Source organism: Cervus elaphus, chromosome 14, assembly GCF_910594005.1.
Source record: "Cervus elaphus chromosome 14, mCerEla1.1, whole genome shotgun sequence".
Taxonomy (NCBI): Eukaryota; Metazoa; Chordata; class Mammalia; order Artiodactyla; family Cervidae; genus Cervus; species Cervus elaphus.
In genome coordinates this window covers 21,685,735-21,700,529 of record NC_057828.1, presented here as the reverse complement: position 1 = coordinate 21,700,529, position 14,795 = coordinate 21,685,735, and the positions used below count along the sequence as shown (strand labels likewise).

Below are 14,795 nucleotides of genomic sequence, written 5' to 3'. Positions count from 1 at the left end.
CAGTCCTTCCAATGAACACCCAGGACTGATCTCCTTTAGCATGGACTGGTTGGATCTCCTTGCAGTCCAAGGGACTCTCAAGAGTCTTCTCCAACACCACAGTTCAAAAGCATCAATTCTTCGGTGCTCAGCTTTCTTCACAGTCCAACTCTCACATCCATACATGACCACTGGATAAACCATAGCCTTGACCAGACAGGCCTTTGTTGGCAAAGTAATGTCTCTGCTTTTTAATATGCTATCTATGTTGGTCATAACTTTCCTTCCAAGGAGTAAGAGTCTTTTAATTTCATGGCTGAATCACCATCTGCAGTGATTTTGAAGCCCAAAGAAAATAAAGTCTGACACTGTTTCCACTGTTTCCCCATCTATTTCCCATGAAGTGATGGGACCAGATGCCATGATCTTAGTTTTCCGAATGTTGAGCTTTAAGCCAACTTTTTCATTCTCCTCTTTCACTTTCAAGAGGCTTTTTAGTTCTTCTTCACTTTCTGCCATAAGGGTGGTGTCATCTGCATATCTGAGGTTATTGATATTTCTCCCAGCAATCTTGATTCCAGCTTGTGCTTCTTCCAGTCCAGCATTTCTCATGATGTACTCTGCATATAAGTTAAATAAGCAGGGTGACAATATACAGCCTTGACATACTCCTTTTCCTATTTGGAACCAGTCTGTTGTTCCATGTCCAGTTCTAACTGTTGCTTCCTGACCTGCATACAGGTTTCTCAAGAGGCAAGTCAGGTGGTCTGGTATTCCCATCTCTTTCAGAATTTTCCACATTTTGTTGTGATCCACACAATCAAAGGCTTTGGCATAGTCAATAAAGCAGAAATAGATGTTGTTCTGGAACTCTCTTGCTTTTTCGATGATCCAGCAGATGTTGGCAATTTGATGTCTGATTCCTCTGCCTTTTCTAAAACCAGCTTGAACATCTGGAATTTCCAAAGCTATGGTACACTATTATAAGTATTTATAATAATAAGAAGATTTTGATATTGATTCAGTCAAGATACAAAACAGAGGTATGACTTTTTTAATCCCCAAATTGAAAAACATTCCCTTTCTAAATTATTAGAGGCACTTTAGTGTTTTGGTGGCAGATTTTTATGAGTTTTTTTGCTGCTAACTTCACAGCCCATCTCTGATAAGGATAGAGCCTTCTTTTTTCTGACTAGTGACACAGCATATCAGTCCAACACATCCCAGCCCTAAACAGTTGATCCTGGAACAATGTGGAGGGAAAGGATACTGATTCCCCAAGCAGTAGAAAAAGTCGTATAAAATTCTCCCTTGGCATCTGCAGGGGATTGGTTCCAGTATGCTCAAATCTCCACAGTAACCTCTCAGTTTTCCCAATTCTGTATCCTTGAATTCAACCAATTGTCAATTGTCAAAGTGAAGTTGCTCAGTTGTGTCCGACTCTTTGCAACCCCATGGACTGTAGCCTACCAGGCTCCTCTGTCCATGGGATTTTCCAGGGAAGAATACCAGAGTGGCTTGCCATTTCCTTCTCCAGGAGATCTTTCCAACTCAGGGATTGAACCCCGGTCTCCTGCATTGTAGGCAGACGCTTTACCGTCTGAGCCACCAGGGAAGTAGAGTGTCTCTGTCAGCTGTATAGTACTGTATTTGTCTTTTAAAAAAAGTCCACATGTAAGTGAACCCACACAGTTCAAATCCATGTTGTTCAATTCAAGGTCAGCTGTATATAAAAGTGTTAAAGATATTACTCAGAATATTCCACGCACTACTGATGAAATGTGGCATTCCCACATGTGGTCACAACTACTTAAGATCCATTCAGGAAGATGTGTGTTTAAAAATTATTATTTTTTCTTTTTAGTATTTTCCGCTATCCTACTTCTCCCTATTTCCATGGTCTTCCTTATGCCAGTCTATTATATATGTCATTCTAGGTTAACTTTTCTTCCTTAGAAGAAAGTACTGGTTAGTACATGAAAATGTGAAAATGTTGATGGTTCTCCTTTGTATCATAAAATCCCAATTCCTTCTAACGGCATTCAAGGTCCTAACTTCCCTTTGAAGGCTTATCTCTATTAAACTTTAACCAATTACAACAACAAAAAATAACAAAATACTGGTCTATTCGGATATCTTTACTATACCTTGCACTTACTTGTCTCCACACATTAGTAAATATTGTTTCTCCACCAGGAACATCTTTCTGAGTCATTGTTTTTGCTTTCTTGTGGAAGAACCTGTGGAAGAACATATGGAAGACACAGCTTCCTTGCATGGAAGACTTGACTGCTCTGAAAAGCTTTTAGGACTCACTTTAGCCAGGGTGATTGTTCCCTGCTAGAAGCATCTGTACTTAACTGGTTATACCTTTTGTTGGGTGTAAAGGTTTTGTGGCACTTATTACTCATCTGTTAGATTGTTATTTAATTAGACCCGTGTTTAACCCTTGTCTTACTTCCATAAAGATAGATACTATTTCTTTCTGTCTCTCAAAGTACCAAGCAAAGTACCTTTCAGGCAATTGACTTTCAATAAATATATGGTAATTTTTTCATTAAGCTCAACCTAATTGCTTTTAGGGCTAGCGCATGTTCATCAGTTCTTAATTTGAGTGGATTTCCTACATATTTTAGAAGAGAAAATTAGGCTGGAAATGGATAACAGGAGTAGTGGCAGTGGTGTGATGAGATTGCCAGGTTCTACCCCTTAATTTCTCCTTGTATGACTTTGGGAAATAGCTTAGTTCCTCTAAGACCGTATTCTCTCATCTTCATAACAAGGAAACTGCTATGTTCTAAATTGTTCTAATTTCTTGGTGTTGTCAATTTTAACAGAAATAACTCACATAAACCATACAGCCTATTGTCTGACTCAAAGTAAGTGTTCAGTACATTTTTTAAATAATAAAGTGTTTTATAATTTCAAAAATACTTCAGTTCAGTTCAGTTGCTCAGTCATGTCCAACTCTTTGTGACCCCATGGACTGCAGCATGCCAGGCTTCCCTGTCCATCACCAACTCCTGAAGTTTACTCAAACTCATGTCCATTGAGTTGGTGATGCTGTCCAACCATCTCATCCTCTGTCATCCCCTTCTCCTCCCACCTTCAATCTTCCCCAGCATCAGGGTCATTTCAAATGAGTCAGTTCTTTGCATCAGGTGGCCAAAGTATTGGAATTTCAGCTTCAGCATCAGTCCTTCCAATGAATATTCAGGACTGATTTCCTTTAGGATGGACTGGTTTGATCTCCTTGAAGTCCAAGGGACTCTCAGGAAGTCTTCTCAACAACCACAGTTCAAAAGCATCAATTCTTTGGTGCTCAGTTTTCTTTATAATCCAATTCTCACATCCATACATGACTACTGGAAAAATCAAAGCTTTAACTAGATGGACCTTTGTTGGCAAAGTAATGTCTCTGCTTTTTTAATATGCTGTTTAGGTTGGTCATAGCTTTTCTTCCAAGTTGCAAGCGTCTTTTAATTTCATGGCTGCAGTCACCATCTGCAGTGACTTTGGAGCCCCCCAAAATAAAGTCTCTTACTGTTTCCATTGTTTCCCCATCTATTTGCCATGGAGTCATGGAACCAGATGCCATGATCTTAGTTTTCTGAATGTTGAGTTTTAAACCATTTTAAGAACTTAACATTTTACTTATTCCAAAGTTATTCATATGTGTCTTGTGCTGTGTTCAAAGAAAGAAAGTGTCTTCTTAGGCTTCATTTAAAAAGTCCAGTAGAAACACATATATATGGAATTTAGAAAGATGGTAACGACAACCCTATATGCAAAACAGAAAAAGAGACACAGAAGTACAGAACAGACTTTTGAACTCTGTGGGAGAAGATGAGGGTGGGATGTTGCGAAAGAACAGCATGTATATTATCTATGGTGAAACAGATCACCAGCCCAGGCTGGATGCATGAGACAAGTGCTCGGGCCTGGTGCACTGGGAAGACCCAGAGGAGTCGGGTGGAGAGGGGAGTGGGAGGGGGGATCGGGATGGGGAATATGTGTAAATCTATTGCTGGTTCGTGTCAATGTATGACAAAACCCACTGAAAAAATAAATAAATAAATAAATTTTAAAAATAAAAATAAAAAAAAAATAAAAAGTCCAGTAGATTATATTCACTCCTTTTTGTAACTCACATTGGGAATCTGAGGTCAATAAAAATTGTTGTGTTAAGAGATAGTTTAGACTTATTTCTTATTAGTGTATGTTTTGGAAACTGAATTGTACATTGTTTCATATCATACCTAATTCTGTTTGCATCAAAACATTTGCTAATAAAAGCGAGTTATGAAACCTGCTTCCCTATTTTGATAAGAAAGGGTATTTTTTTCAAATGATATTTCTTATCATCCACAAATTTACCAGGAAATTTAACTTTGTGTCCTTAACTCAATATTTCATAATAAATGGTCTTCAGAACAGATGAAATGTCTTGTTTTAGGTTCTTTGGATGGGGGACATATCTGAATTCCAGCTCTAAAACACAATAATATCCCACTTTGGTCATACCTTTGAAATAAGTAAAATGAATGAAGTCATTCTGGTAAGACCTAGACCAAAGGGCAAAAAACTCAGAGAGTTCAGCACTACTAGTCTATTTTGTGCTCACAACATGTTGACCCCAACTTTCTGGGACAGGGAATTCATCTTGCTAGTTAGTACTCAATAAAGGCCTGATTGATCACTGACTGCATGTGGTATGATCAGATGTATGTTTTGAAAATTGGCCTTCTGTATTACGAAGAATGAATTCTGTGGGAGCATGAATAATGTATCAAAACAGGAGATGTAAGAGACACAGGTTCGATCCCTGGGTTAGGAAGATCCCCTGGAGTAGGAAATGGCAACCCACTCCAGTATTCTTGCCTGGAGAATCAGCATGGACAGAGGAGCCTGCGGGTACAGTACATGGGGTCACAGAGAGTTGGACATGACTGATGTGACTTAACACACACACACTATTCTGAGATGATGGCAGAGTGGACTAGATAGCCATGATATGGAGATGGGGAACGATCAATTTGGAATGTAAGATCTCCAGAACTGAGGATGGAGTTGGTGTGGTGGATGAAGTAGAGGAGAGTGTCTAAAATGATTTAAAAGGCAGACTGCATTTTTTTCAGTGTACATTGTTTTTACAATTGAAATTTTTGTCCTTTCTACAAATAGTGTCTAATATAGGTTACCTATAGAATGCTGGGAAATTGTGTGTGTGAGAGAGAGAGAGAGAGAAAGAGAGAGAGAGAGAGCTCACCTCCATTGAGTCTGGACTTCAGTCTAATTTATCCCTGAAGTCAGGTGCATACAGAATAGTAAAAAAGTGAGCAGTTAACTGTCACAAATCTCACTTAATTTCATTCTCAGCTCATTTGCACTGTGCTCATCTGACTCTGAACCCTTGTCTCAGTGACTGTCTATTATTTCTTTATCCATAGTTACAAATGTCATGGTTATCTAGTTTTGCAGCAGATCTTGCTAGGGGTTGACTTGCTAGAGTCAGGTAGACAAAACAAAGAAGCTACATTTGAGAGGCTGTCACTGAGGGACAATGGAGAACTCAAAATGGAGACACAGGCATGAATGAAATGTACCCACTAAGTGATGTTAACAGGAAAAGCTGGCTGAGTATCCTCCACCTACTCAGTCCTGGAGGGTATCACTGAATTAGTGAATATAGTCTCTGATGTCCATGATGCACAGTTTGAATCCTCACAAAATTATTCTCTTATATTCATTATTGCCTCTGTGAAAAGACAGGAAAGTGTGTAGTGCTTGCTGGAAAGAATTCCTTCAAAAATGGTTAAGATTCTTAAGTTTGCACTTCATGGATGAGATTTAGTTATAATGAAAATTAACTCCTATAAAATATCTCATTTCCCAATATGTCAGACAAATGAGATATTATGCACATAATCCCAGCAGAAAAGAAATTCTCTGTTCCCCAATTATGTAAGAAAAGGGAAATATTGACTTGGGTACTTTATATTTCAGTGTTGAAAAGCAGATCAAGTAGATAGCATTCCAGGGGTCTTAAAATTTCTTTAAGAGCTTCTGCAACATGTGATTTGCACATAAGTGCAATAGCATAAGTGATTTGTGCACTGGGTGCCCATTGCATAGAATGATTGCTTATCAGAGCTCCTGGCACATAATAATTTCTTGTCTTTTTGATTATTGGGCTTCCCAAGTGGTGCTAGTGGTAAAGAACCCACATATCAGTGCAGGCAACATAAGAGACACAGGTTCAATCCCTGGGTCAGGAAGATCTCCTGGAGGAGGGCATGGCAACCCACTCCAGTATTCTTTCCTGGAGAAAATCCCATGGACAGAGGAACCTGGTGGGCTCCAGTCTACAGGGTTGCAAGAAGTTGGAGATGCCTGAAGTGGCTTAGCATGCACACAGACATTACTATTAGTGTGATTTTATCTGTTTTTCTTCTCTTAAATTTTCCATGTACTAGTTGGTTTTTCACTATGTGTCTCTCACGTCTTAATTTTAATTCACTCGTTCTTTTGTGTGTCAGGTATTAATGACATTAGATGGTCACATTAGAATAAAGGAGAACAGATGCTGGCAGTCACACTATTTTGTGGAGCCAGAGTGGTACATGAAATATGCTCAAAAACAAGCTGGATGTTTTCTTTCTTCCTGCGTCTACCCTCCTAGCAGTGCCTCCTCTTGGTGAAACTTTCTAGAAAGTCAACCAGCAAGAGAGCTAAAAATGTAGTGGTGTGCTGGCTCTTGGGCTCAGTGTGCAGACCAGGCTTTAGGAGTGTGGACATGTCGGGTGTCATCAGATGCCTTAGATGAATTACCAGTTGGGCTGCCAGTTTCCATGCCTACTCTTCCACCTTCCTCTACTGATGGTAATCACTGCATGCTTCCACCCCAAATGGTGCTACTAAGTGCTGGACAAATGAATATGCTCTTACGCTCTGTCCCTATAGTCATATCTGGGTAGTATTAACTCCCCTTTCAGTTTAGATACATCCCACCTGGATATTCTATAACTTAAAACCTAAACTGTAAACCAGCTTTCTCTATATAAATCAACAGAGAAGAGGAGGAGGTAAAATTGGTTATTATATATAAATCTCTATATAATAAGCAAGACATAAAAAATAACATCTTCAGTTCTTGTTTCTGTAACTAGTTAAGGCCATGGTTGATATTTACAACTTCTTCCATTTGCTGTCAGCCCGTAGCCTATCTGTTTGGGATTTTTGACTCAGAGAGGCAACCAAACACTTATTAAAAGTTCTATGTCCTTAGTGGTTGTGGCTTCAGTTGCTTTAGACTTCCAATAGTCACATGAATGGATCTGTCAGACAAAGGTGTACCGTTGAGAAAGTCCAGGATGTCAGCATGCGGAAGGAAGCTAATTCCCCCTCCCTCATAGTAACTTTTTCTTTGCATGTTGTTATGGTTGCACAAAGATCCCAAGTTGCCAGGTAATATTCTTGTTTCTAATTTATTGATACCTGGTGCCCCATGATATAAACATCCCTTTTTTTGAGTAGAGAAAGCACAAATAGTTTGAAGAGCATATTAACTGTAATATTGGAAGGAAACATGCTGACTAAAAAGTTAACAGAAATAATTCATATAAAGCATACAACCTTTTGTCTGACTCAATGTAAGTGTTCAGTACATTTTTAATCATAAAATGTTTTATAATTTCAAAAATACTTGCGTGACATTTTAGAAAATGATTTAAGAAATGATCTTAAGAAAGATTCTCACATTTTCTCACTATAGAAAAACCAGCTTCAAATACTGGTCCCTAGTTCAAAGCAGTTACAGCATCCTACAGGGATTCCAGATCCATAGGGTGACTCAGCTTGGGCTGTAATGTACATTTCCAAAGGCCATTTCTGCAGTTTCCCATGCTATGGGTTAATGAGATATAAGATCGATCACTTCCATAGTATTAATTCACTTCCCCTCTTTTGTTATAAACTGATTTCTTAATCAAAAGCAACATTGTAAGGGATATTGTGACAACAGGCACAGCATTTCATAAGTTCACAGATGCTGCTGCTGCCAGACCATTGTGAAGGTTCTAGAAATTAGCAACTCCCACCCAGGAGAGCAGGATGCTTATGATGTCTTCTGGTGTTATGATTGCCTGAGTGATGCTGTCCCTGATACAATGATGAATGAGGGCTTGATCTACTTTTAAGACATTCAGAAGACCAGATCTGGTGTTCATAAGACTTAGAGTCAGTTCTCCAGGAAGACAGCTCTCAAGGACTCTCTTGATGACATTTGATTTTGCTAGAGTCTTCTGTTGCAAAACTCATTCCTTCTCAAAATACTATTTTGAGTTATCCTGTAATATCAAACTTTTAGCGAGTTTTTTTTTTTTAATATATCAGGTATCTAGGTATCCTTTTCTCCCTATAGTCTTAAATTTTCATTCTGTTGGATCCTGGTATTATGCTATGCTGCATATAAGTTAATTTATTCATTCAGTCAATATTTTTTAAGTGCCTACCCCCCAGATGGTGCCAGTGGTAAAGAACCTGCCTGGCAATGCAGGAGATGCTGGAGACGCAGATTTGATCCCTGGGTAGGGAAGATCTCCTGGAGCAGGGCACAGGAACTCCAGTATTTTTGCCCAGGAAACCCCGTGAACAGAGGAGCCTGGCAGGCTACAGTCCGTGCGGTTGCAAAGAGTCAGACACGACTGAAGCAGCTTAACATAAACCACATTTTAGGCACAGCGCTAAGCTCTAGAAACATACAGGTGAGGAAGTCAAGATTACCTTGGGGAGCCTATAGCCCATTGGAGATGTCAGGCAACTACATAAGGAATAATAATATTAATAATGTGAGAAGTGGCTAAGTGCCATGATGGAGATGTGCTGTCTGCTAGTGGAGAAGAACCTAACATCCGTCTTCAAGGAAGACTGTCTGACAGAGGAACAGTTAAGATAATTCTTCAAGGGTACAATCAGGAGGCCACTGTGAAATTAATTTACCTTTGAAAGAAGTTCTAATTTAGCATGTAAGCAAAGTTCTGTTTCTTAACATATGATGTTTAATGAGTGGGGATATTTCCAGTGAACAGAGATCCCTAACCTCCTTTTAAAAAGGGTGCACCATCCCACCCAATGCATGTTGGAATGGAAGAAATCAAACGATTATATTCATTAGCCGTGCAGTTTCTCAAATCTCTGTTAGTTGATTTCATGAAAGTACACATAACTTCTAAAAACAAATTTGAGTTGATCATTAAATCTCGCAAATCATAGCTTCTCTACCCTGTACATGAGTGTCTCATAAATGGATCTGTGAAAGTTGTGTGGGCTTTACATTTAGGTGATTCAGTGTTGTAATTGAGAGCACAGGCTCTGGAGCCAGATTCAAATCCTGATTCCCACATTTGCCAGCTCTGTGACCTTGAGCAAGTTACCTAAGTTATCTGTGCCTGACTTGGCTCATCTATGATATAGTGATGATAATCCTGCACTTATTATAGTAGTACTATGAGGAGGGAGTTAAAAAAGAGGATGCACTTGGAACAGTGCCTGGTACATCCTGAGTCACACATGATGCATTACCAAACAGGGTCATTGGACTTCTCAAGCACGTCTATCAGGATATCATTTTAGGAAACAATTCAAATTGTAAATGTACTTAGTTTATTCATTTTTGATATGGGTCACCAATGACAGCAGTTAGCATGATGCAATAGAAAGCTTCTTATACTGGGACTCGGTTTCTATTTGTGCCTCTATAGTAATTAGCTTAACAATTTGAGCTTCAAGAGTTTAAAGCCTGTTTTATTCTTTGGAAGGAGATAGGGTTTAGACTGAGGGAGAGACTGTGATTCCATGCAATTAGAAATTGCATCAAGAAGTGCATGCTTCTTTTAAGACCTTCTTTGCTATTGTCTAACAATCATACTAAAAGACAATTATTATTGCCTTCCCAGGTGTTATCACAAGTTACGGGCTGTATCTTGATGGTATATTAATTCACAACTCTTCAGAACTCAGTTGTCATGCTTCTGGATTCGCTCCTTGGAGCTTGCATTCCTTCAGGGTCCAAGCCTGCACGGCCAGAGGTTGTGCTCTGGGCCCACTGGTGAGTGTGGCAATTTACATCCTGGGTATGTACTAAATGTCAGATTACAATGAATAGGTGACTCTCCACAGCTAGCCTTTCAAGTAGGAGGGGAGATGTTCTTTTTATAAAATTTCATTTAAGAGTTAGTAGGATTTTATATTCAACATAAATTTTAAGATTGCACATAGGTCTAGTGAAGGACAAAATCTACATTTTATTGGAATTTCAAAAGGTAGGTTGACCAGGCAGGCATGCAATTTTGCCCAATATAGTGACATATTTAAAGTGGATGCTTTTCTTCCTAGTAATAAGTAAGTTTCTGATTAAAAAGTGAAAATAATTGAAAGGCCGTAACTGCCACAGTATGGCAACACTGCTCCCCAACAAGTATGTTAATCAATTAAAAGATTGAGTTTGCCTCATCCATTAGAATAATACATTTTAATTTTATTAATGTGACATATTTATAAGAACAGTATTTAAAATGACATTAATATCAGCTTTTGATATCCACATTTCAGAAATCTTTATCTATCTATATTTCATTAGTAGTTAAAAAATTGACAAAATTGTGCTTTTTATTACTGGTATAATTTCCAAAACCCAATTAATTGTATATAATTCTCATAGACCAGCTTAACATTCTTCAGTCTCAAAACATCACATTTTACTCTTGTGCCTATTTCTTGATCAATTAGACCTAGCTTCTTTTAAGGGAAATACTCATTCGTTTTCGATATTTTTTGGCTATATTTGCTAATGGCCTATCATTTTAATGTACTCTGTCTTCACTGAAGAGTGTATTGTATAAATATTACCCTTGAAAAGCAGCTCTACCATTTAATTTTTTGCTTCCTTAGTTTTGATCACACCTCCCATTTTGCTTCAGAGATTGGTGGCCTTCCAAGCTGCTAACATCATCTATCAGTGGAGCTGAGCTGTAGTCTTTATTGCCATTAAGTATTTCATAGCCTAGACCCCTCTGACGGTTACTTACTCTTAAAAGCAGGAATGGCAATTGGCCAGCCTTTCTTCTCCATTCAAAAAAAGAAAAAGAAACAAAAGAACATTTCCCATGAGCTTGAAAGTGAGGCTTTTTCAAAAATATAAACTGCAAGTTGTGATCCCAGCTACTAAATTGGGTCCCACTCTGTCTCCTGGTGTCCTAGAAACTATAAACAAGGGGGACACAGTTATCAATCTGTGTCTTGTGCAGATAGGAGGTGATGTTGACCTGAAGGAATCAAAGGGACAATGCCCTGATAGAAAGGGGGAAGTGGAACTGGATTGTAAAACCCTGCTCTCCAAAGCCTCACGCATTGTAGACTCAGTCTTAACTTAAAGCAGAGTTATTTTCTCCCCTAGGTCCTTTTCTTTATCCTGTGCTCAGTATGCAAACACTTTTCCCAAGTCAGTAATCCATCTCTCATCACTGGGATGGATTAGCCATGTCTTTATTAAGAACAAGTCAACTTGGTGCTGCCAAGAAGTTAAAACCCATGATCTTCAATTGATTTCTAACATTTTTTTTAACCAACTATAATATATATTATATCCCATATTTGAGTACTTTAGATAGCCCTGGATATCTATCACAACCATAAAAGATATTACAGATTCAACTCTTGTCAGTGGTTTTTTTCAGTGTGTTATTGATTTAAGAAATCTAGGAATCAATCTTAAAAGCCAGACTTTCCTATCATTAAATTATATATATATATATACACACACACACATATATATTCAGTTCAGGTCAGTTGCTCAGTCATGTCCAACTCTTTGCAGCCCCATGGACTGTAGCATTCCAGGCTTCCCTGTCCATCACCAACTCCTGGAGCTTGCTCAAACTCATGTCCATCAAGTCAGTGATGCCATCCAACCATCTCATCCTCTGTCATCGTCTTCTCCTCCTGCCTTTAATCTTTCCCAGCATCAGGGTCTTTTCCAATGAGTCAGTTCTTTGCATCAGGTGGCCAAAGTCATTATATGCACATATATAAATATATATATATAAACACATAATGTGGCTAAATATTGTTGAATATCATATATATCATCATGTTTGTGCTCAATTATGTCCAACTCTTTGCAAGCCCATGGACTGTAGCCCGCTAGGTTTCTCGGTTCATAGAACTTTCTAGGCAAGAATGCTGGAGGGGGGTTGTGAATTCCTACTGCAGGGATATCATTAATTATATATATATATGTTATCATATATACATATTGTATACTTTTCACTTAAAGGTATTCTTTATCTAAAGGCCAATGTTGTAACATATTTCATTGAAACAGAAAAATTATGATTTTTATTTTTAAATCTTTTACTGGCAGAAATCAAACATTAAATTTTCTGAAGAGTCAAACTTTTGTTCACCTAACAACGTTTCTTAATAATAACTCTTGGTTTTTAGAAACAGAGGACTGTTTATTTCACATCTCTTACATATTTAATATCATTGTTTTTCATGCACACAGGGAAATACCATTCAGTATTTCCTGTGATAAATATGCTTAATAGTGTTAAATGTAGTCTTGTTCACCCTCAAAATTTTCAAGGTTGCTCATGTAATAAACGAAAAGCAGTTTTAAGATATGACAAATTTGAAAAAATAGAATATTTTAAAAATAAAATACATAAATTACATATTCTTACCATCTTAATGTAGTATTATGTGCTCAGTCACATCAGCCATGTCCAACTCTTTGTGACCCTATAGCCCACCAGGCTCCTCTACCCACTGGATTTCCCAGGCAAGAATACTGGAGTGGGTTGCCGTGAATATATACACGGGGATTGTCCCGATGCAGTGATGGAACCCATGTCTTCTGTGTCTTCTGCATTGCAGGTGGATTCTTTACCACTGAGACAACTTGATATATTTTATGCATAACCAAGTTTATTCCCTGCCATTTGTTATTTAGAAGAAATTATTCTGTACCATCTGGGAAAAAAGAAAGATTTCTGTGTGGTTTGTTCAGTTCTTGTTCATTTATACAATGTATTTGGCTTTTAAAGAAATTCCAGTGTAAAAAGCAATTTACAATGCCTTTGATTGAAATTTTAAGATGCTAATATGCATTGTCAAATTAAATCCAGTAACTGAGGTTTCATAAATATGTGAAATAACAGAAAAATTAACAGAAAATGCAACAGGGAAGAACTTTTTAAATGCTTTCCTTTTTTCAATTATATTGTTGAATTGCAATTAGAAAGAAACTCTTAACATTTTGTATTTCTACAATAAAATGCAATGAATTTGTCCATAGGAAGATCACTTTGTTGTTTTTTTTCTCTTGTCCACTGTTGGGTAACACTGGTAGAGTCTAAGATGGGGAATTTCATGGCTGTATTTGGCCTTGGCACACTCATTGGATTCAATTCTCCAAGGACCTTCTTAAGGATGAAGTGTGGAACTATAGGTCACAGCTGTGTAATATGGTTATAAAGTTGCCTTGGTTTCTTAGTGATGGCACGTTACACAGATAAACACACCCAACACACATGTAATATATACGCTCATCTTTTCACAGCCATTTTTTTAAATAAAGAAATATACAAATTTTTTAATAAAAAATCTTTGTTATAAAGAAATGAATAAAATGTGTTAATTAAGACATCTAAATCTTAATGGCAGTAAATGTTATGGTCAAGAGAATTCCATATGGAAAATCTATCCTAAAGCTGCTATTATCCCCCATACCTGCTTGGGAAGCATGTTTATTCTATGAAACCTCAGATTTCTCAACTATTACAAAAGATGAATAATGCCTACTGTACAAGGAGTTGCTGTGAAAATTTAAATAAAATATTTATATACATTTCTGATACATTGTAAGAGTTTTATTAAGGATAAAATTTTTGTTAAAATGTTTGTTTTCCTTGCACAGTTCTTCTCAATTTTTTTTTTTTTCTGTGTCAGGGGAGGTTTTCAGGTGAAAGCCAACTTAACCTTCAGAATGCCCTTTCCTTAGCATTTTTTAAGGCAAGGTTGATAAAGTGTAAATTAAAAAAAAAAAAGAGCAAAAGAGTCCAACTGCCAAATTTAATATAGAGTGAAGTACTGAAATATTTATCCATATACATAAGGAGATTTCAAAATTATATTTTTATCTTGAATTAACTAGATATTTGAGAATAATAATGTAATTATCTGGATTTGTACTTAATTCTTCAACTTTTTGAGTTTCATTTTATCTGGAACACTTTAAAATCATTTTCTATGCAACAATTTGAACTATATACATAGATATTACAAAACCAATTGCTTTATTATGAAATATTAAAATGATGAGTTGATATTTTTCCAGTCAAATTTCTTTATCATTTTTCATTCATAGCTATTAGACTAAAAAAATGAGTAGGAGTTATAGATCTAAAGAACCCCATAGCCTTTCTCAGATGAAAATAAAACATGTCATGACCTCATACTTATTAAAAATTAACACTCTGTCTTTTCCACATTTATTTTCATAATTGGGAAAGTGTATTCGCCCTAACAAATGAAGGCTACATAATTGAGAATATTTGCCTGCCTAAGGATTTCATGTTTGATCACCTTCTTGTAAGGCGTGAGACTGTATTTTAAGAATAAGGTCAAAAGTATCAACATATTCAATATGTCTGAAAAGGCCAGATGTTCATGAGGGATGCTTATGAGCTCGTGGTGATTCATTAACAAATTTAAGCCAGTTATTAAATGATGGTAAAATACCCTAAACCCCTTTC

General features: G+C 37.2%; 1 protein-coding gene across 1 annotated transcript in view; it reads left to right on the top strand.

Moving 5' to 3' along the window:
- Positions 1 to 14,795, top strand: part of USH2A (usherin) — an 890,339-nt gene that overhangs the window by 479,133 nt on the left and 396,411 nt on the right. Inside the window, exon 36 of the mRNA XM_043922807.1 lies at positions 9,936 to 10,087. Coding sequence (XP_043778742.1) covers positions 9,936 to 10,087 — 152 coding nt within the window. The remainder of the gene's footprint in view (positions 1 to 9,935; positions 10,088 to 14,795) is intronic.